Genomic DNA, 22,066 nt, shown 5'->3' on the forward strand with positions numbered 1-22,066 from the left:
TGGGCCTTGGTTTATCTAGTTATGAAAGAGGATTAGAGAGTGACGGTTGGCAATAGTGCATATGATAAGTATTATTTGAACTAGGTGTTTAATTATTTTGAACTCTAAAATACACATTTTTGACTGCCTGCTATGTTCAGGGTTATGGGGGGCTGTTAGGGCAACAGGTAATGAAAGACAGGCTTGATTGCTATCCTCCAAAATGCTTATAGTCAGATGGGGAGATGTTAAAAGATATAGGCAGAGGGATGGGAGGGGTACTAGGTATGAAACTAGTTAGCCTCAAGTTCCCAAATTAGAGCATTGGTGAGTTAAAAGTTCCATTTTAGTGGGGTGATCATCATTTAGATAATGAGGGCTAACATTTTTGAAGTTTTACTATAACCAGGCATTGCATTGAGCGTTATCTCATATAATCTCCATTTCTATCCTATGAAGTGAGAACTGTTATTTTAACCATTTTTTGGAAGGGGAAACTGAAGTAAGGTTAAGTAATGTATCCAAGTCACACAGCCAGAAATATGTTGGATTTGATGGCAGGTAGGATATCTACATGTATTGCATATAGCCACTGTGCTAAAAAACTGAGAACTGGAGGAGATAGAAAAGGATAGAAAAAAATCAAGATCAAGAGAGACTAGAAAGATTTTTAAGTAATAAAACTCCACTCTAAGCCAAAGGCAGTGAAAAACATTCTTCCCTAGATATATTGAATTTTGGGGGAGTTGGAACTAATATTACAATTTCCAAGTTTTTCATGGGTTTTTGTAGCCCTCATTATTTGTTTTCTTGTTCCTAAACCTTTCTCTCAGCATGATGTTAGTAAGTTGAATTGGAGATATTTTCCAGGAGTTTGTTGAGATTGGGGGCAACTGCTGAGTGGCTGAGGTTTCATTTTTCTGTCTCTTTCTATATGTAATCTGTGTTAAAAAACACTTCTCTGAACGTTTATTTTTCTTTTTTTTAAATTATTATTATGTTATGTTAATCACCATACATTACATCATTAGTTTTTGATGTAGTGTTCCATGATACATTATTTGCGTATAACACCCAGTGCTCCATGCAGAACGTGCCCTCTTTAATACCCATCACCAGGCTAACCCATCCTCCCACGCCCCTGAATGTTTATTTTTCAGCAGATTTGTACTGAGTGCTTACTGTGAACAAGGCTCTGTTCTAAGCTCTGGAGATACATTGAACATAAGAAATAGAAACACTTTTCCTCATTGATCTTACAGATAAGAAGGAAAGGTAGTTGAGTAAATGTAATTAATGCAAAGTGTTGGGAAAAGAGAAACAAAGTTATACCTAACCTGATCTTGAAGGGAGGAAGGGGAAAAGTGTGAGCAATTAGAGATGAGATATAAAGAATGATTGGAGGTTAAAGAATAGTGGGAATATGAGGACAAAAAAATATTCCAGTAGAGAGAGTAGCATGATACAGGCCCTAAGGTAAGAAAAAGTGGTATTTTTGAGGACCTGAAATTATGAATGGAGCCTGAAATGGGAGAATAAACTGATATAAACCGGGGCTGAAAAATCAGGCAAGTACCAGTTTATTAGTTATCTATTACTGCATAGCAGATTATTGCACAATTTAATGGTTTAAAGCAGCAAACATAATCTCATTGTGTTTTGGTTATCAAATCCAGGCTTAGCTGGATGCCTCTGGCAGAAGGTTTCTCATAAGGATTGAATCAAGCTATTCGGCTGCTGAGGTTTCATTTGAGGGCTCAATTTAGAGGTAGAGGGAAAGTTATGCCTATAACCTCGCTCATGTAGTTGTAGGCAGGCCTTTGTACTCACCTAGAAGGCTTCTCAAAAGGGCTGCCTTAAGACACAGCGGCTTCCCCCAGGGCAGGCAAGCAATCAAAGAAAACACATGAGAGAATGAGTGTCAAAGATGGAAGTCCAGTTCATTTATAACCTAATCTTGAAGTAACATCCGTTCACTTTTGCATATTCTGTTTTTTTTAAAGAGAGCCAGTAAGTCCAGCCTACATTTAAGGGAAGGGAATTACACAAAGGAGTGAATATTAGAAGTACAGAAGGGAGAAATCTTTCTTCCCAGGATTCTTCCAGCTGGTTTAGGGATTAAACTGCATGAGACAACAGGAACAAAAACCAGGGTTTTATTATGTGTGCACGGATGTCCAATGATGAAATTGAGACCGAAAGAAATGACCAAGGCAGGCAGTTTTTATACATTTTAGGCATAATAAATTTGTGAGGAACTGGCAGGATAAAGAAAACAGATGTTTGGGAGCTTTATTTAGTAAGGAATTTTAAGTATAATTTAGGCTGAGGTAGTAGATTGGTAACAAAGGCTTGTTTCTATTGCTTTCTGGGTTTTAACGTCCTTATCTCTGGTGATGAGGATGTCTTTTTACTTCTTAGTACAGGAAGGGTATTTTTCATATGGGAGATTTATTTCCTGTTTTCAGGGAGTCAGAGGAGGGTCTCAGTGTTCTTGCACCAGCAGTTTCCCAAATAGCTTCAATTCAGAATAATCAGTATACCATTGTGCTACATTTTGAGGCAGCCTGCCCTGGGCCCTGACAAAAGGCAGGAATCATTTGGGGCCATTTTAATTAATTTATCTGTATATTTTTAAGTTGAGATATAATTGACATGTAACAGTTTCAGGTGTATGACACAATGATATAATATTATAATATTTGTGCATATTGCCAGATGATCCCCGCAATTAGTAAAGTTAACATCTGTCTCTACAGTTTTTTTCTCTTGATGAGAATTTTTAAGATTTACTCTCTTAGTAACTTCCAAATATACATACAGTATTATTAACTGTAGTTATCGTGCTGTACATTACATCCTAGAACTTATTTTATAACTGGAAGTTTATACTTTTTGACCATCTTCACACATTTAACCAGCCCCCTTCTACTCCCCCTCTGGCAGCCACCAATCTGTTCTCTATTTATAAGTTTGGCTTTTGTTTTAGATTCCACAATGAGATCATACTGCATTTGTCTTTCTTGTCTGACATATTTCACTTAGCATAATGCCCTCAAGGTCCCTTCATGTTGTCACACATGGCAAGATTTCATTCTTTTTATGGCTGAAAAATATTCCATTGTGTGTATATATATATATATATATATATATCACATTTGTTTTATGCATTCATAGATGGACACTCATGTTGCTTCCATGCCTTGGCAACCGTAAATAATGCTGCAGTGAACATGGGGGTGCATATATCTTTTTGAGTTACTGTTTCTGTTACCTTTGGATAAACACCCAGTAGAATTGCTGGGCCATATGGTAGTTCTGTTTTTTATTTTTTGATTAAACTTCATGCCGTTTTCTTTTTTCTTTTTCTTTTTTTTTAAGATTTTTATTTATTTATTGAGAGAGAGAGAATGATAGAGAGCATGAGAGGGAGGAGGGTCAGAGGGAGAAGCAGACTCCCTGCTGAGCAGGGAGCCCGATGCGGGACTTGATCCTGGGACTCCAGGATCATGACCTGAGCCGAAGGCAGTCACTTAACCAACTGAGCCACCCAAGTGCCCCTTCATGCTGTTTTCTATAGTGGCTGCACCAATTTACATTCCCACCAACAGTGCACAAGGGTTCCTCTTCTCCACATCCTCACCAACACTTATTATTTCTTGTTTTTTTGACAATACCATTCTAAGAAGTGTGAGATGATACCACATTGTGGTTTTGATTTGCATTTCCCTAATGAATACCTTTTCATGTACCTGTTGGCTATCTCTAAGTCTCTGGAAAAATGTCTCTTCTGATACTCTGCCCGTGTTTTAATTGGACTGGTTTTTTAAATTGTTTTGGCTATTGAATTGTGAGAATTCTTTATATATTTTGGATGTTAATCCCTTATCAGATATATGATGTGCCAATTTTTTCTTCAGTTCGGTAGGTTGCCTTTACATTTTGTTGATAGTTTCGTTTTCCGTGCACAGGAAGTTTAGTTTGATGGAGTCCCACTAGTTTATTTTTACTTTTGTTGCCTTTGCTTTTGGTGTCAAATCTAAAAAGTTATTGCCAAGATCATCGTCAAGGAGCTTACCCCCTATGTTTTCTTCTAGGAATTTATGGTTTTAGGTTTGATGTTCAAGTTTTTAGTCCCTTTTGAGTTAATTTTTGTGTATGCTGTAATACAGTGGTTCAGTTTTATTTTTCTTAAATATTTTTTTTTAATATTTATTTATTTGAGAGAGAGAGAATGAGAGAGCACATGAGAGGGGTTAGGGTCAGAGGGAGAAGCAGACTCCCTGCCAAGCAGGGAGCCCGATGCGGGACTCGATCCAGGGACTCGAGGATCATGACCTGAGCCGAAGGCAGTCTCTTAACCAACTGAGCCACCCAGGCACCCAGTTTAATCTTTTTCATGTGGCTATCCAGTTTTCTGGACACTCATTGAAAAGACTGTTTTTTCCTCATTGTATATTCTTGGGTCCTATATTTTAAATTAGTTGGCCCATATATGCATGAGTTTATTTCTGAACTCACTATTTTGTTCCATTGATCTATGTGTGCGAATACTATACTGTTCTGATTACTGTAGCTTTGTAATATATTTTTAAATCAGGAAGCATGATGCCTCCTGCTTTGTTCTTCTCAAGGTTGCTTTGGCTATTTGGGGTCTTTTGTGGTTCCATACAAACTTCAGGATTCTTTGTTCTGTTTCTGTGAAAAGTGCAACTGGAATTTGAAAATGCCGTTGAATCTGCAGATTGCTTCAGGTAGTATGGACAGTTTCACAGTATTCTTCCAATCCATTAGCACGGAATATCTTTCCATTTATTTGTGTCTTCAGTTTCTTTCATCAGTGTCTTACAGTTTTTAGTGCACAGGTCTTTTACCAGATTCTTGGTTAAATTTATTTCTAGGTATTTTATTCTTTTTGATATAATGATAAATGGGATTGTTTTCTTAATTTCTCTGATAGTTCATTATTAGTATATAGAAATACAATATATTTTTGTATATTGATTTTGTATCTTGCTACTTTACTGAATTTGTTTATTATTTCCAACTGTTTTTGGGTGAGGTCTTTAGGGTTTTCTATATGTAATACCATGTTACTACAAATTTACTTCTTCCTTTCTGATTTGGGTATCTTTTCTTTTCCTTCTTTTTTTATTCCTAATTGCTGTAGTTAGGATTTCTAATACCGTGTTGAATAAAAGTGAGAGTGGGCATTCTTGTCTTCATTCTCATTTTAGAGGAAAAGCTTTTGGCTTTTCACCACTGAGTATGATACTAGCTGTGAGCTTGTCATGTATTGCCTTTATTTATTTATTTTTTTGACAGAGCGAGAGATCGAGAGAGCACAAGAGAGGGAGTGGCAGGCAGAGGGAGAGGGAGAAGCAGGCTCCCCCTGAGCAAGGAGCCGGATGCCGGGCTCAGTCCCAGGACCCTTGGGATCATGACCTGAGCTGAAGGCAGATATTTAACCAACTGAGCCACCCAGGCGCCCCATGTATTGGCTTTATTATGTTGAGATATATTCCCTCTATATCCACTTTATTGAGAATTTTATCATGAATGGATATTGAATTTTTGTCAGATGCTTTTTCTATATCTATTGAGATAATCATGTGATTTGGGGCCTTCATTTTGTTGTGTCACCTTGATTGGTTTGCAGATTTTTTTTTTTTTTTAAGATTTTATTTATTTATTTGACAGAGAGAGACAGTGAGAGAGGGAACACAAGCAGGCAGAGTGGGAGAGGGAGAAGCAGGCTCCCCACTGAACAGAGAGCCCAATGCGGGGCTCGATCCCACGACTCTGGGATCATGACCTGAGCCGAAGGCAAACACTTAACGACTGAGCCACCCAGGCGCCCCTGGTTTGCAGATTTTTGAATCTTTCTTGCAGTACCCTAGAATAAATCCCACTTGATCATGATGTATGATATTTTCAATGGATTCTTAAAAATTTTAATTCTAGTGTAGCTAAGATACAGTGTTATATTCATTTCAGGTGTACAGCATAGTGATTCAACAATTTCATATATTACTAAGTGCTCATAGAGATTAAGTGTACTCTTAATTCCCTTCACCTATTTCACCCTTCTCTCCACCCACCTCCGCTCTGGTAACCATCTGTTTTTTTTTTTGTTGTTGTTGTTGTTCATTTGTGTTGTTTTTTAAATTCCACACATGAGTGAAATCATACGGTATTTGTGTTTCTTTGACTTATTTTGCTCAACCATTATACTCTCTAGATCCATTCATGTTGTAAATTTCAAGACTTCATTATTTTTTTTTTTTAAAGATTTTATTTATTCATTTGACAGAGAGACAGCGAGAGCAGGAACACAAGCAGGGGGAGTGGGAGAGGGAGAAGCAGGCCCCCCGCCGAGCAGGGAGCCCGATGCGGGGCTCGATCCCAGGACCCCAGGATCACGACCTGAGCCAAAGGCAGACGCCTAACGACTGAGCCACCCAGGCGCTCCAAGACTTCATTATTTTTTATGGCTAAATAATATTACATTGTTATCTATATACTACATTTTCTTTATTCATTCATCTATTGATGGACTCTTGGGTTGCTTCCTTATTTTGGCTATTGTAAATAATGCTGCAATAAACATACATGTGCATTTATTCTTTTGAATTAGTGTTTTCGTATTCTTTGGGTAAATACCCAGTGGTGTGATAGGGTAATTTCATTTAAAAATTTTTGAGGAAACTCCGTACTGTTTCTCACAGTGGCTGCACCAGTTTACATTCCCACCAAGAGTGCGTGAGAGTTCCTTTTTCTCCACATCCTTGCCAAGACTCGTTGTTTGTGTTTTTTATTTTAGCCATTCTGATAGATGTGAGGTGATATCTCATTGTGGTTAGCATTTTCCTGATGCAGAGTGATGTAGAGCATCTTTTCATGGGTCTGTTGGCCATCTGTATGTCTTCTTTGGAGAAATGTCTGTCTGTTCATGTCTTCTGCCCATTTTTAAATTGGATTATTTGTTTTTTTGGGTATTGAGTTGTATAACTTCTTTATATATTTTGGATACTAACCCTTTATCACATATGTCATTTGAAAATATCTTCTCCCAGTCAGTAGGTTGTTTTTTAGTTTTGTCGGTTTCCTTTGCCGTGCAGAAGTTTTTATTTTGATGTAGTCCCAACAGTTTATTTTTGCTTTTGTTTCCCTTGCCTCAGGAGACCTATCAAGAAAAACGTTTTTATGGCTGATGTCAGAGAAATTATTGCCTGTGCTCTCTTCTAAGATTTTTATGGTTTCAGGTCTCACATTTAGGTCCTTAGTTCATTTTGAGTTTATTTTTTTTTTGTATGGTGTAAGCAAATGGTCCAGTTTCATTCTTTTGCATGTAGCTGTCCAGTTTTCTCAACACCATTTGTTGAAGAGACTGTCTTTTTCCCATTGCATAGTCTTGCCTCCTTTGTCATAGATTAATTGACCATGTAATTGTGGGTTTATTTCTGGGCTCTCTGTTCTGTTCCATTGATCTATGTGTCTGTTTTTCTGCCAGCACCATAGTGTTTTAATTACTACAGCTTTGTAAGATATCTTGAAATCTTGAATTGTGATACCTCCAGTATTGTTTTTCTTTTTCAAGATTGCTTTGGCTATCTAAGGTCTTTGTGGCTCCATACAAATTTTAGGATTGTTTTTCTAGTTCTGGGAAGAATACTATTGATATTTTTGTTAGGGATTGCATTAAATCTGTAGCTTGCTTGGGGTAATATGGACATGTTAACAATATTTGTTCTTTCATTCCATGAGCATGGAACTCCTTTCCATTTGTTTGTGTTGTCTTCAATTTCTTTCATCAGTGTTTTATAGTTTTCAGAGTACAGGCGTTACATCCTTGGTTAAGTTTATTTCTAGGGATTTAATTATTTTTGGTGCAGTTGTAAATGGGATTGTTTTCTTCCTTTCTCTTTCTGCTGCTTCATTATTAGTGTATAGAAGAGCAACAGATTTCTGTATGTTGATTTTGTATCTTGTGACTTTACTGAATTCATGTATCACTTCTGGTAGCTTTTTTTTTGGCGACTTTAGGGTTTTTTACATGTAGTATTCTGTCATCTGCAATTAGTAAAAGTGTTACTTCTTCCTTACCAATTTGGATGTCTTTTATTCCTTTCTCTTTTCTGATTGCTGTGGCTAGGACTTCCAGTACTATACTGAATAAAAGTGGTGAGAGTGGACATCCTTGTCTTATTTCTGACCTTAGTGGAAAAGCTCTCAATTTTCCTCCATTAAGTAATGATATTGGCTGTGTTTTTCATATATGGCCTTTATTATGTTGAGGTATGTTCCCTCTCTACCTACTTTGTTGAGGGTTTTTATCATGAATGAATGCTGTACTTTGTCAAATGCTTTTTCTGCATGTATTGAAATGATCATACAGTTTTTATCCTTCCTCTTACTGATGTGATGTATCATGTTGGTTGATTTGTGAATATTGAACCACCCTTACATCCCTGGATAAATTTCACTTGATTGTGGTGAGTGATTATTTTTAATGTATTTTGGATTTGGATTGCTAATACTTTGTTGAGGATTTTTGCATCTATGTTCACCAGAGATATTAGTCTGGGGTTCTCTTTGGTAGTGTCTTTATCTGGTTTTGGTATCAGGGTAATAATGCTGGCCTCATAGAATGAATTTGGAAGTTTTCCTTTCTCTTCTGTTTTTTGGAAAAGTTTGAGAAGAATAGGTATTAACTCTTCTAAATGTTGGGTAGAATGAAGCATCTGGTCTTGGACTTTGTTTGTTGTGAGTTTTTTGATTAGTGATTCAGTTTCATCGCTGGTAATCCATCTGTTCAAATTTTCTATTTCATCCCAATTCAGTTTTGGGAGATTATATCCATTTTTTCTGGGTTGTCCAGTTTGTTGGCATATGATTTTTCATAATATTCTCTTATAACGCTTTGTATTTCTAAGATGTCAGTTGTTATTTCTCTTCTTTCATTTCTGATTTTGACTCCCTCCTCTCTCTCTCTCTCTCTCTCTCGATCAGTCTGTCTAAAGGTTTATCAATTTTGTTGATCTTTCAGAGAACCAGGTCCTGGTTTCATTGATCTATTCAGTTGTTTTTTTAGTCTCTATATAATTTATTTCTGCTCTAATGCTTACTGTTTCCTTCCTCCTGCTGGATTTGGGTTTTGTTTGTTCTTGTTTTTCTAGCTTCTTTAGATGTAAGGTTAGGTTGTTTACTTGAGATTTTTCTTGCTTTTTGAGGTAGGTCTGTATTGCTGTAAACTTCCCTCTTAGAACTGCTTTTGCTGCACTCCAAAGATTTTGGACTGTTGTGTTTTCATTTTCATTTGTCCCTATATATTTTTTTATTTCTTCTTTGATTCCCTGGTTGACCCATTTATTGTTTAGTAGCATGTTATTCAACCTTCATGTATTTGTGCCCTTTCCAGATTTATTTATTTATTTATTTATTTATTTAGTGGTTGATTTCTAGTTTCATAACATTGTGGTCAGAAAAGATGCATGGTATGACTTCAGTCTTTTTTTGGGTTTCTTTCAGAGGAAATTGTTTGGCATGTAGCTGTAGATTTGGTGTGTCCATGAGAGGATGGGTGTTCACGATCCTCCTACATTGCCATCTTGAACCAGACCCATTAGGGCCATTTTAGAGGCTGCTTACTACAACCAGATTCAGAAAACCATATAAACAATGTTAAGTGTTTCTGATTTTATTCTTTTTTTTTTTTTTTAAGATTTTATTTATTTATTTGACAGAGAGATAGAGAGCACAGATAGAGTGGCAGGCAGAGGGAGAAGCAGGCTCTCCGCTCAGCAGGGAGCCTGATGTGGGTCTTGATCCCAGAGCCCTGGGATCATGACCTGAGCTGAAGGCAGACGCTTAACCGACTGAGCCACTCAGGCGCCCCTCTCATTTTATTCTAAAGGTTATAGGAAACCATGAAAAATTTTTAAACAGGGAAATCATTTGATCAAAATAATGCTCAAAAAATAACTTTGTCTAGGGTCAAGAATGGATAGGTTAGAGTGGATGCTATAGACCAGATAAGGGATGATTGGTATAGCACAGTGAGAAATCTAGTGGCTTGGACTTTAGTGGTAATCATGGAAATGGAAATAAGTGGGTGCATTTAAAGTACATTAAGGATGTAAACTTAGTGGACCTAAAAGATAGCTTTGATGTGGGAGTTGAAAGGAAGGAGTCAAGGAAGATCTCAAGTTTCTGGCTAGAGCAGCAGGATGGATGGTGATGCTGTTTACTGGAATAGGACTACAGAAGCAATTGGGGGGGATGGCAAAGAGGGAGATGAGATGTTTTGGGCTAGTTATGGTGATTGATGAGATAGCCAAGTTGACATGTAGAATAGACAGTAGTTGGATAGGTCTGGTGTTTACCTTCTGAGGTCTGAGCTGGAGATACAGATTCAGGGGACATTATCATATGGTTGTAAATGATAACATGGTAGAGGTTGAAAGTACTTTATAGTAAGACAAGAAGAAGACCTAGTACCTACCATGGAGAAATTCCAATATTTAAGAGGAGGAGGAGCTGACGGGAAATTAGGAGGAAAACTGGGAGATGGTAGGGACACATTCCTTCCCATCTAGTGATGAGTTTGTATTTTGGAATTCCTTCTAGCTTGAATTTAGTATAATTAGTGTTGAAGAAAAGACCTACCTAACAGATAGCTTACTTCTTTGGTTTAACAAATATTTTTTGAGAATTATTTATGTGACAGGAATTGTAGAGTATTGGAGGTGCAAAGTAAAATGGCACATTCTAGCTGTCTCAGACAGTTTCACAAGTTGTTAGTATCTTCAGGGGTCACTAGGTCCTAATCCTTTTAATTTATTTTTTTAGTTCCAGAAACATGATTTCTATTTTCTCACAGATGAGCAGAAAACTGCTCTACATTAACCAAACTAGTCAGAGTCCCACTGGAAAACTGTCACTTTATTAATTTACAGTAAGAAATACAAATGTCAGCTGCCCAACAGTGCATTTTTTCCCCTCTCAGAAAGCTAGGATATTGTTTATTGAACATGATACCAGCAAGGAAATTGAACACTGAATGTGTAGTTTTCTCAAACTATAACAGTCTGTGCAAACTTTTCAACCATGTGATATATCTGCCAGAAAAATAAGGAACCAGGAGACTTACTGATGATATCTTAAGTCTTTTTCTTCTAAGTACCACCACCATACATCCACATCCCCATACCCTCTGCTCCTAACCCCATCTTGCTTCTCCTTGGTAAATATGAATAAACTCAGAAAATATGTTAAAATTGTGATTATGTCAAATTCAGTTTTCCTGCTTTGCTGTTGATATGTTTTGAATCCAGTTGTGTGTAATATCTTGAATATTCATGCTCAAGAAATTAAAGCACTCAGCAAATTGGAATATGTTGGATTCCTCATTCCTACCCTAGATCCTTATGAGAAGTTAAAATATGGGTCAGATGTGAGTCCTGAGAGAAAGTCGAGAATGGCTACAAGGTTTTTTGTTTGCTTGTTTGTTTTTTTAACCTAAAAGAAGAATAGAATTGCCCTTTACCATGAGAGGGAAAGTTGTGAGATGGGTAAAGTTGAGGGAAACAGTACCTTTTTGGCTAATAAATGTGAGATGCCTGTTGTACTTCATGTGGAGCTAGATGTTGATTAAGCTGCTGGATATATGATTCTGAAGTTTAGAGGTGTAACCCAGGCTTCATATTACATTTGTGTGTTTTTGGCATATCGTTGATGGTATTTAAAGACGAGATCACCAAAATGGTACAAGTAGAGAAAAGAAGGTCTGGGGACAAAGCCCAAAACATAGCTGGCCAGGGAGGAACCAACCAAAGAAAAGGAGCAGTTGTTGAAACCGGAGAAAATATGATAGTAGTGTTCCAAAAGCCAAGTGAAAAGTGTTTCAAGAGTGAGAGAACACAGCAAGTGCTGATGAAAGGGGCTGATGTATTACAAAGAAGCATGAGGAAAAGGGGGGAGGGGTTTGCAGATATCTTTATCTTGACTGTGGTGATAGTGATGGTTTCCTGGGTTTATATGCATGCCTTAATGAATTGTACATATTATGTATGTACAGTTTGTAGTATGTCACTTATATCTCAATAAAACTTTTATTTTTATTTTTTAAGATTTTATTTTATTTGGGAGAGAGAGAGTGCATATGTGTGCACAAGTGGGGTGAAGGGCAGAAGGAGAGGGAGAAGCAGACTCCCCACTGAACAGGGAGCCCGATGTGGGACTCAATCCCAGGACCCTGGGATCATGACCTGAGCCGAAGGCAGACGCTTAACCGACTGAGCCACCCAGGCGCCCCTTATTAAAGCTGTTTTAGTAAAAAAATTAAACATTCAGGGGCGTTTGGGTGGCTCAGTCGGTTAAGCGTCTGCCTTCAGGTCATGATCCCGGAGTCCCTGCATAGGAGCCCTGCATTGGGCTCCCAGCTCAGTGGGGAATCTGCTTCTCCCTCTGCCCCTCCCCCTGCTCATTGCTCTTTCTCTTTCTGTCTCTCACATAAATAAGTAAGATCTTAAAAAAAATTAAACATCCATTCATAACTTTAAAAAAAGTGATCAGCTGTCAAATACCGTTGATAGGTCAAGGAAGCTGAGATTCAGAATTGAGTATAGGAAATAGCTGTGTCCTTGGTTACTGTAACTGGAATACCATCAGTGGTGTTGTGGGGATAAAAGTGATTTGTGTGAGTTCAAGAGTGGGAAGAGAGGAAGTAGAGACAGAGTAGTGACAACTTTTTAAAAGTTTTGCTGAAAAGAGAAGTTAGAAAATGAGACTAAAGGGAGAAGTGAATTCAAGAGGAAGCTCTTTGTTTTTAAGAGAAAAATAAAAACCTAACAAAGATAGTATAGCTTGTTTTTATACCAGTGGGAATGAATCAACAGAAAGGGAGAAAATGATACTATCTTGTGAAAGAGAAAAACTGTTGTAGGAAAGAATTGGTGGAGTGATATCCATATACTCCTTTGCCTTCGGTCTTGAGAATTCTGGCCATAATAATGAAAATCCATTTACAAATCTATTTGGATATGTTCTTTATTTTATTCATTGTTTATTTCAAAACTATGGGTTTTGTAGATCACTTTTGAAGATATCTTTAAATCCATGTACATTTTTTATGTGTAGTAATTACCATATTTGATATTTTTCATCTTGTCTGTTCTTAGGATTGGTACCTGTTATATATTAGTATCTCATATTTTATTTCATAGTTATAATATCCATACCTCCTCAAATAAAATGTAGATCTTATAGTCCAGCAGTTAGCATGACTGTGATTTTTAGATAAATTACTATTGTTAGCCTTAGCCATTGTTAAGAATCTTTTCTTAACAGGATATGCTCTCCCTGTAATGTAACTATGAAATAGTTTTACTGAAGAATTTGAAGTAAATTTTGAGCTTCCAGTATTCTTAGGATTGATTGCTTTGGGGGTAGGAGAAAGTTGTAATTTTTTTTAATTGATGTAATTTTTGCTTGGAGTAGTTGTTCCTTCACATTTTGTGTTTGATAAGTCTGACCATAATTGTTTTCATAGGTGATGGGAAATCTAGGATCTTTCAAAAGAAGCTTTTTATTCTCAGCTTTACCTTATTTGGGTTTTGAAACATTTCAAGTATTTTCCCAGGCTGCTTTGGTTCATGCCACAGCCAAAGGTAAGTCTAAGCTAAACACATGGACTACTTAGAGTTAATTATGTTTGTTATATTTTGTTAATAACTTTGTTATTTTTGAATAAGTAATGAAGCTTTTTTCTAGGCTATATTTCTGATTTTCTCTATTTGTCATTGAGTCTGATTATATATATTTAATATGTATATATATTATATTTGTGTGTACATCTCTGTGTGAACATATATATATCTGTGTATATGTAATTTCTTCTAGGAACTAGAGCTCCTTCAGTGAGAAATACTCTGTTAATATTTTGTAGTTTTATGGGATCCTTGGGCTAAGAATATTTTTTACATTTTTAAGGGGTTGAGGGGTTAGGAGGAGAGGGATATACCACAGAGGATGGATCTGGCCCTTTTGACACAATAATTCTTTTGTTCCTTAATTCCAAGTTATTATACTCTTCTTGATATAGTTAAGAAAGGCCCAATTACTTTGAGGTAAAAATATTTTATTTACAAACAAAATGCAGTTTAGTACTAAATATCAAATAACTGATTGAAAAGTAGAAAAATTCTATCAGATTTCTTATTTGGTATACTATAGATAAGTATATATCTAGACTTGCCATATTTAAAAGAAATTAATTAAACCAGTTGTGTGTGTTGACAGAGGCAAAATTTCAGTATATTAGAGAAAAATTTTTAATTAATGGGTTAAGCCTTTTTGTTTTTGGTAGTCCCCACCTTTTAATCATTTAGAAGTGATTGGGGAAAGAAGCAGAGGTTTTATTTTGAATAGATGTTCTTATTAAAGTTGTGATAGATGAATTTGAGAATATTAGCTAAAAATTACTAGTTATTGATTTCAATTTCCCATGATTATTCTTGTCTTTAAAAGAGCAGATAAAGGGCGCCTGGGTGGCTCACTTGGTTAAGTGACTGCCTTCGGCTCAGGTCATGATCCCAGGGTCCTGGGATCAAGTCCCAAATCCTGCTCCCTGCTCTGCAGAGAGCCTGCTTCTCCCTCTGCCTCTTTCTCTATCTCTCATGAATAAAATAAAAATAAAATCTTAAAAAAAAATAAAAGAGCAGATAATTGAGAATTGCTGTGTTTTTGTTTTATCTTTCCTTTTATGTATAATTTTTATGACGGATAAAGTAGAGGACTTGGTTCCCTAAACTTTTCACCTAACTTCAATTCTTACAGCAACCTTCTAAGTAGTAAGGACAAACTGTATTACGACATGATAATAATTTTTTAAAATGTATCCCTGAGAGATGTGCCCAGTGGTTGCAGTTTTAGTATTTTGATCTGTGTGTGTGTGTTCCGTTTTAGGTGTTTTTGTTTGTTTGTTTTTTATTTTATTTTATTTTAAACTCTGTAGCCAACATGGACAGAACTCAGGACCTGGAAGTCAAGAGTCAGGAGCTCTACTGACTGAGCCAGCCAGGCCTCACCCATTATAGTATTAACCTTTGAAAAAGAAGCTCACAGTTTAACTTCTTCAAAGTCAAAGTGTCAGAGCAGAGATTAGAACTCTAATCAATTTTTTTTGGTCTGTCACACTTAGTTTCAGTGTGCTTTAGCACCCTTTCCTTACAGAAATGAGTGCAAAGATGTAGGGCTTCCCTGAGCAACAAAATATGGCACTTTGAAAGGCAAAGCTGAAATTAACTTTAGCTTTAGCGGTAATAGTCCATTTTTTCAAATGTGCCTTTATTTAAAATTACTGCAGATTCAGTAAATTAAAAAACATTTTAAGGTGCTGGACCCTTGTGGGGCCCGCACGAGCTGAGTTTGGTCTTGCACAACTGCAGTAGTGAGCTGGGTGGGGGGTGAGGTGGTAGGGCATTAAACCTTCAACTGTTTACTTACTTGGTGCTTCAAAGAACTTTGATGTGGCTTTCCTCCATTCCCTTCCTTCACCTCTTGAGCCAGCTGCTAGGAGCTGGGCTGGGGAAGTCCTGTGGGCGAGCAGGAGACTAGGCCCTGTAGGAGCGAATGTCTTTTGCCTAGAGATGGCTCTGCATCCCTGCTAGGTGGTATGCACCCCTCTCAGGGACAGTTGGTCCTTCATCCCTGTCTCCAAGATGGCAACTGTCAGGTGTGAACTTATTAAGAATTTCACTTCAGAGGAGACCATTTATCACAATAAGATCTCTATTATAGGAACTGGATGAGTTGGCATGGCATGTGCTATCAGCATCTTATTAAAAGGCTTGAGTGATGAACTTGCCTTTGTGGATGTTGATGAAGGCAAACTGAAGGGTGAGACAGTGGATCTTCAACATGGCAGCTCTTTCATGAAAATGCCAAATATTGTTTCCAGCAAAGATTACCATGTCACTGCAAACTCCAACCTAATGATATCACAGCAGGTGCACACCCAAGAAAAGGAGAAACACGCCTTGATGTAGTCAAGAGAAATGTGTCCATCATTAAATTAATGATTTCCAACATTACCCGGTATAGTCCCCAGTGCAAAATGGTAGTTGTTTCCAATCCAGTGGATATCTTAACTTATGTAATGTAGCTTGGGAGTTGAGTGCATTTCCCCATAACCGTGTTATTGGAAGTGGCTGTAATCTGGACACTGCCTGTTTCCATTTCTTTATTGGACAAAGACTTGATATCCACTCAGAAAGCTGTCATGGATGGATCCTTGGAGAACATGGAGACTCAAGTGTACCTGTGTGGAGTGGAGTTAACATTGTTGGTATCCCCTTGAAGGATCTGAATTCAGATATAGGAACAGATAAAGATCCTGAGCACTGGGAAAATGTCCCCAAAGAAGTGATGACCTGTGGCTATGAGATGGTTAAAATGAAAGGTTATACTAATTGGGCTGTTGGCCTGTCTGTAGCTGATTTAACAGAAAGCATTTTGAAGAATCTTAGGAGAGTGCATCCAGTTTCCACCATAACTAAGGGCCTCTTGGAATAAATGAAGAAGTATTCCTTAGTGTGCCTTGTATTCTGGGAGAGAATGGTATTGGAAACCTTATTAAGTAAAGCTGACCCTTGAAGAGAAGATCCATTTGAGAAGGAGTGCAGAAAAACTTTGGGAAAGTCAGAAAGAGATCAAGCTTTAAAGTTTGATCCTGTAGTCATAAAAGCAGAGATAGTAGTCGTAGGATTGTATATCAAACTTCTGAATAAACTTGAATTCGTGTGTGTGTGTGTGTGTGTGTGTGTGTGTGTGTGTGTGTATGTGTAGTTGCTCTTTGGTCTGAAAGAATGTATGATGTAGGTGTTTAATGTGTTATAGAAATTCTGGTTCTTTTCATCCAATATATGCTAATTCTTTCATTCTGGCTGGCTTATATATATGTTCATTTATATGCTGTTTAAAAAAAAAGTTATAACTTCCTCTACGAATGTAAAAGTAAAAGTTTATACAAACAACTTGAAATGTTAGTTCTAGTCCTAACTCCAAATGAAACCTTGATTTGACCTTAAAAAAATAACATTTTAATATTCCAAGGTATAACTTACTCTGAAAACTAAGTTAATTGTCTTTATTAAAGATTTTAATGAAAATTGCCGTATATTGTAGAATCCTTCCTGTGTTTTCAAGCATATTTTGAGCACTTAGAAAGTTAATACAAAGAACAGAGTATGGATATTTATTTAACTTGCTTTGATTTTCTTTAGCTTTGTTTTCTTAAATAAAATGTCACTTTATAATTAGTTGATTGGCATGTTCATTATAATTTGTGCAACTAGGCCATTGCCCTTGAAAAAACATCAGTTACTGATAAAATGTAGAGATAGATTTTTTTAACTTGGGAAATGATCCATGTTTCTATAAAACTATAATTTCATCAGTCCTTACAAGTTTTACTTTGTCATCTCTCTCTCTCCTATTTGCTATACTGTGATCTTTATTTTTCATATTTTTTAGGAAATGGTCTTCAGATAATTCCACTCATCAAAACTGTTTACTTCTCTTTAGGGCTGCTTCATGCTCATTGAAGCCAATTAAAACATTTTTTCCTTCTTCATTTACTGGGATACAATCATATTCTGAATTATGTTTTTAGAAATTAAGGGCATATATATATATATATATATATATATATATTTTAAAGATTTTATTTATTTGACAGAGAGAGACACAGTGAGAGAGGGAACACAAGCAGGGGGAGTGGGAGAGGGAGAAGCAGGCTTCCTGTGGAGCAGGGAGCCTGATGCGGGGCTCGATCCCAGGACCTGGGATCATGACCTGAGCCGAAGGCAGATGCTTAACAACTGAGCCACCCAGGTGCCCCTATATATATATTTTTTTAAGAAAGTTCAGCAAGATTGCTGGATTCAAGACAAACTTTATTTTTTAATCAGGATTTTTTTTTTTTTAATTTTATTTATTTGAGAGAGAGAGCACAAGCAGGGGTAGTGGCAGGTAGAAGGAGAGGGAGAAGCAGGCTTCCTGCTAAGCAGGGAGCCTGACGTGGGGCTTGATCCCAGGACCTGGAGATCATGACCTGAGCCAAAGGCAGCCTCTTAACTGACTGAGCCACCCAGGGATCCCAAGGGCATACATATGTTTTGACATTTCAGTTGGATGGGGTTGTGGGACTCTTTTTTAAAATGGTAACATCTATATTTACCACAGGATAGAGCAAATACCCACTTGTCGGCCATAATTGAAGAACTCCAGTAGAAAGTTTTTCATTATTTCTTTAAAATAGACAAAATTTAAAGCCCTTCAAGATATGCTAATGTAGTTACAGTACTCGTGTCTGTGTGTGTGTATGTGAAAGTTCACTTGTAAAATGCCTAAAAGATAATTACAAGTGGCCCATCTTAAATAAACGTTCTTCATATAATCACTTCAGTTGTCTCTTTTCATAGACTTTCATTGATTCTTCTTTGATGAATCTACAGAACCGAGGCCAGTGCTCCTTCATCTGTAGTCCTTTGTACTACTACAGGGCATCTTTAGAGGCACTGCTTTCAGTACTGCTGAGACACAGTATTGTTGGTGTGAAAGATTTGCCTTAAATTTTGATGATGTTGTTGCTACTTAGAGCCTTCTAGCATCTAGAAAAATCCTGGAGAATCTAGATACTCATTTTCTACTTTTTAATTTCTGTAGGGAGAAATTTCCAGAAGTAGATTGCTTACTTTGAGGAGTAGAGTATTTCTTTTTGTGCAGATACATCTCACATGGCTAAGAGTACACTTAGCAAGAAAAACTAGAAGACCAAAGTTTACTAATTTATGTCGTATCAGTGACATTTTTTAAAAATCTAAGAATTATGATCTTGTGGGGCGCCTGGGTGGCTCAGTCGTTAAGCGTCTGCCTTCGGCTCATGTCATGATCCCAGGGTCCTGGGATCGAGCCCCGCATTGGGCTCCCTGCTCGGTGGGAAGCCTGCTTCTCCCTCTCCCACTCCCCCTGCTTGTGTTCCCTCTCTCGCTGTGTCTCTCTCTGTCAAATAAATAAATAAAATCTTTCAAAAAAAAAATTATCTTGTGCATATTCATTTTAGGCTAAATTTAGTTTTGTACAGTTGAATTAATATCTCAGTTCATCTTGGGATATTCATTATTAAGTAGAAAAGTAACTTACTTTAAAAGTTTAGCCCATTTTAACGATATGGTCTCTTTATGTCAGTAGCATAGCTTATTTTTAAATATTTTCAGGAAAACTACAGAACATTAAACAAGTAAAAAAGCCCACACAGCTGATTTGCAGATACGAGTGGTCTACATGCTCCCAACCTAGTGCCTGTGTGAGTTTGTAGTATCAGAGTAAGAGTATTTTTTCTTGTAAATTGCACACTGTATGATTTTAGAAATTTCTGTTTAAGACTCAAGAAAAAAATACGTATTTAAAGCCTGGATATTGTAGCTTATGGTACTATATAATAAAAAAATAGATAAGTGATTTAAGAAGTTAAAAAAGAATAGTACACACAAAAAGGATTTGAACTATTTTAAATTATTCACTTAATTTCTATATTTTTCTTTTAATTACATGGGTGATGAGATGCAGCATTCCTAGATCATGTTAAGGACAGTAATCTCTGTCAGTCTTCTCAGAAAGTCTGAGAAAAATCAATGAATAGAATTAAATGTAACTGTTATTTACACATACAATGTATACATTCGAATATGCCAGATCAGTATATTTAATATTGTATAAGTTTTCTGTCACAGCAACTGTCACAAATTACCACAGACTTAGTAACTTAAAACAGTATAAATTTATTATCATACAGTTCTATAGTTCAGAAGTCCAAAATGGGTCCCACTGGATTAAAATCAACAAGTTGGGCAAGGCTGTGTTACAGGCTTTGGGGGAGAATCTCTTTCCTTGTTTCCAGTTTCTAGAGGTTTTCCACATTCCTTGGCTGAAGACCCCTTTCCTCCATATTTCAGGCCAGTAATCATTTCACTCTGGCCTTGTTTTCATTGTTCTGCCTCCTACCTACTTTCTTCTTCTGCCTTCTTCCACTTTGAAGGACTCTTGTGATTATATTGGGCCCCCTGGCTAATCCAGGATCATTTCCTGTTTTAAGGTTAGCTGATGAATAGCCTTAATTCTAGTTACAAACCTAATTCCCCTTTGTCGTGTAACCTGTACGTTTCCACAGGTTCCAGGGATTAAGATGTAGACATTTTTAGGGCCATTATCCTGCCTAACACAGATATTGAGTAAGAATGCTAAGATTACTATTTTTTCTTTTTAAGAATCTTTGGGTTGTTGGGGCACCTGGCTGGCTCATTTGATGTAGAGCATGCAACTCTTGATGTCTGGGTTGTAAGTTTGAGCCCCAGGTTGAGTGTAGAGATAACTTAAAAAAATAAAATCTTAAAAAAAAAAATCTTTGGGTTGTTATAACCTTAATTTGGAGAATCAGCTACTGATAAAAGTGTACAATAAAATGGAAGCAAACTTAAGAAAATCAACCAGCCATATGAATATTGAACTCTATGGCACCCAACCAGATTGAAGTAGGATTAAAGGAGAATTTGCTATTGTCATTTAATTTTTTTTAAGCTAGTTTTATAATTACATTATGATGTTAGTAAAAAATACTTCAGTTTACATAGTTGTGTCAGATTCAGGAGCTTTGTTTTTTTTTTCTGGTCTAGGTTTTAATTTTTCAAAAATTAAAAAAAATTCAACCTCAAATACACTATTATCAATTAAAGCATACTAAGGTAAATAATAAACATAATTGAATATATTGAAATGTTGGCTTATATGTAAAACTAAGTAATACAGTACCCTTATAGAAGACAAATATGTATGTTCCTTATTGTAATAATTGGGGAATATCCTGAAATTCAAGCTTACTGTTTTTTTCGGGAACTAGTCAACTTTTTTTAGAGCATTACATTGTCTGTAAGGTTTATATATTTTCTAGTAAGGTATAAACAAGTTAATGAATTGGTTGGAGCAGAGTGCCAGTGAGGTAAATTTCAGATTCTCTGTGTAGTTAAGTTCATCTAAGTTTTCGATGACAAATTTTTTAAAGATTTTAATTAATTTGAGAGAGAGAGCCAGAGAGCGCCCACATGAGCAGGGATGAGTAGAGGGAGAGGGGAGAAGCAGACACCCCGCTGAGCAGGGAGCCCTACGGACTGACGAGGACGACATGGGGCCTGATACCAGGACCCTGAGATCATGACCTGAGCCACAGGCAGCCACTTAACCGACTGAGCCACCCAGGTGCCCCTTGATGACAAATTTGATTCTTTTTCCATAGCAGTGTTTGTGTAAGTTAGGTCATAAAGAGAATCTAGTGAAACAGTGTGGTGCCGTCCATGCAAAGTAATAATTTTCAGTGCTGGAAGTCAATGTTATATCATCATTTTCTGCAATGGATGGCACTTAGCAACAACAACAAAGAGTTTGTGTGTATGGAGGGGAAGAGTACCCTAAATTCCTCACAGGAAATTGCTTTCTTCATTTTTTTTTTTTAAGATTTTATTTATTTATTTGACAGAATCACAGCGAGAGAGGGAACACAAGCAGGGGGAGTGGGAGAGGGAGAAGCAGGCTCCCCGCCGAGCAGGGACCCCTATGCGGGGCTCGATCCCGGGACCCCGGGATCATGACCTGAGCCGAAGGTAGACACTTAACCACTGAGCCACCCAGGCACCCTACTTTCTTCATTTTTAAAAATGTATCGTATTTAGGGGTGGCTGGTGGCTCAGTTGGTTAAAGCGACTGCCTTCGGCTCAGGTCATGATCCTCGAGTCCCAGGATCGAGTCCTGCATCAGGCTCCCTGCTCGGCAGGGAGTCTGCTTCTCCCTCTCACCCTCCCCCCTCCATGTGCTCTCTCATTCTCTCTCTCAAATAAATAAATAAAATCTTTAAAAATAAATAAATAAAAATGTATCATACTTAGTTAGTTCCACAATAAGTTTTCTAATTTTTTAAATTTCTGTGATTTCAATAAACCACTTACCGTGATAGCTTCATCCTTACCTCTACTAC

The 22,066-nt window shown here is 37.0% G+C and overlaps 1 protein-coding gene and 1 pseudogene across 4 annotated transcripts in view; both read left to right on the forward strand.

The window, feature by feature from the left end:
- RMDN1 (regulator of microtubule dynamics 1) overlaps positions 1-22,066 on the forward strand; it is a 52,037-nt gene that overhangs the window by 797 nt on the left and 29,174 nt on the right. For all 4 annotated transcript variants that reach the window (XR_013447805.1, XM_078072254.1, XM_036072661.2 and 1 more), the window contains exon 2: positions 13,532-13,649. Coding sequence is in view for 3 of the 4 variants with exons in the window: in XM_078072254.1 (XP_077928380.1) it covers positions 13,532-13,649 (118 nt within the window). In the remaining variant the exon portion in view is untranslated. The remainder of the gene's footprint in view (positions 1-13,531; positions 13,650-22,066) is intronic.
- LOC118523204 (L-lactate dehydrogenase A-like 6A) lies at positions 15,687-16,715 on the forward strand (annotated as a pseudogene).

This window comes from Halichoerus grypus, chromosome 5, assembly GCF_964656455.1.
Source record: "Halichoerus grypus chromosome 5, mHalGry1.hap1.1, whole genome shotgun sequence".
Classification (NCBI taxonomy): domain Eukaryota; kingdom Metazoa; phylum Chordata; class Mammalia; order Carnivora; family Phocidae; genus Halichoerus; species Halichoerus grypus.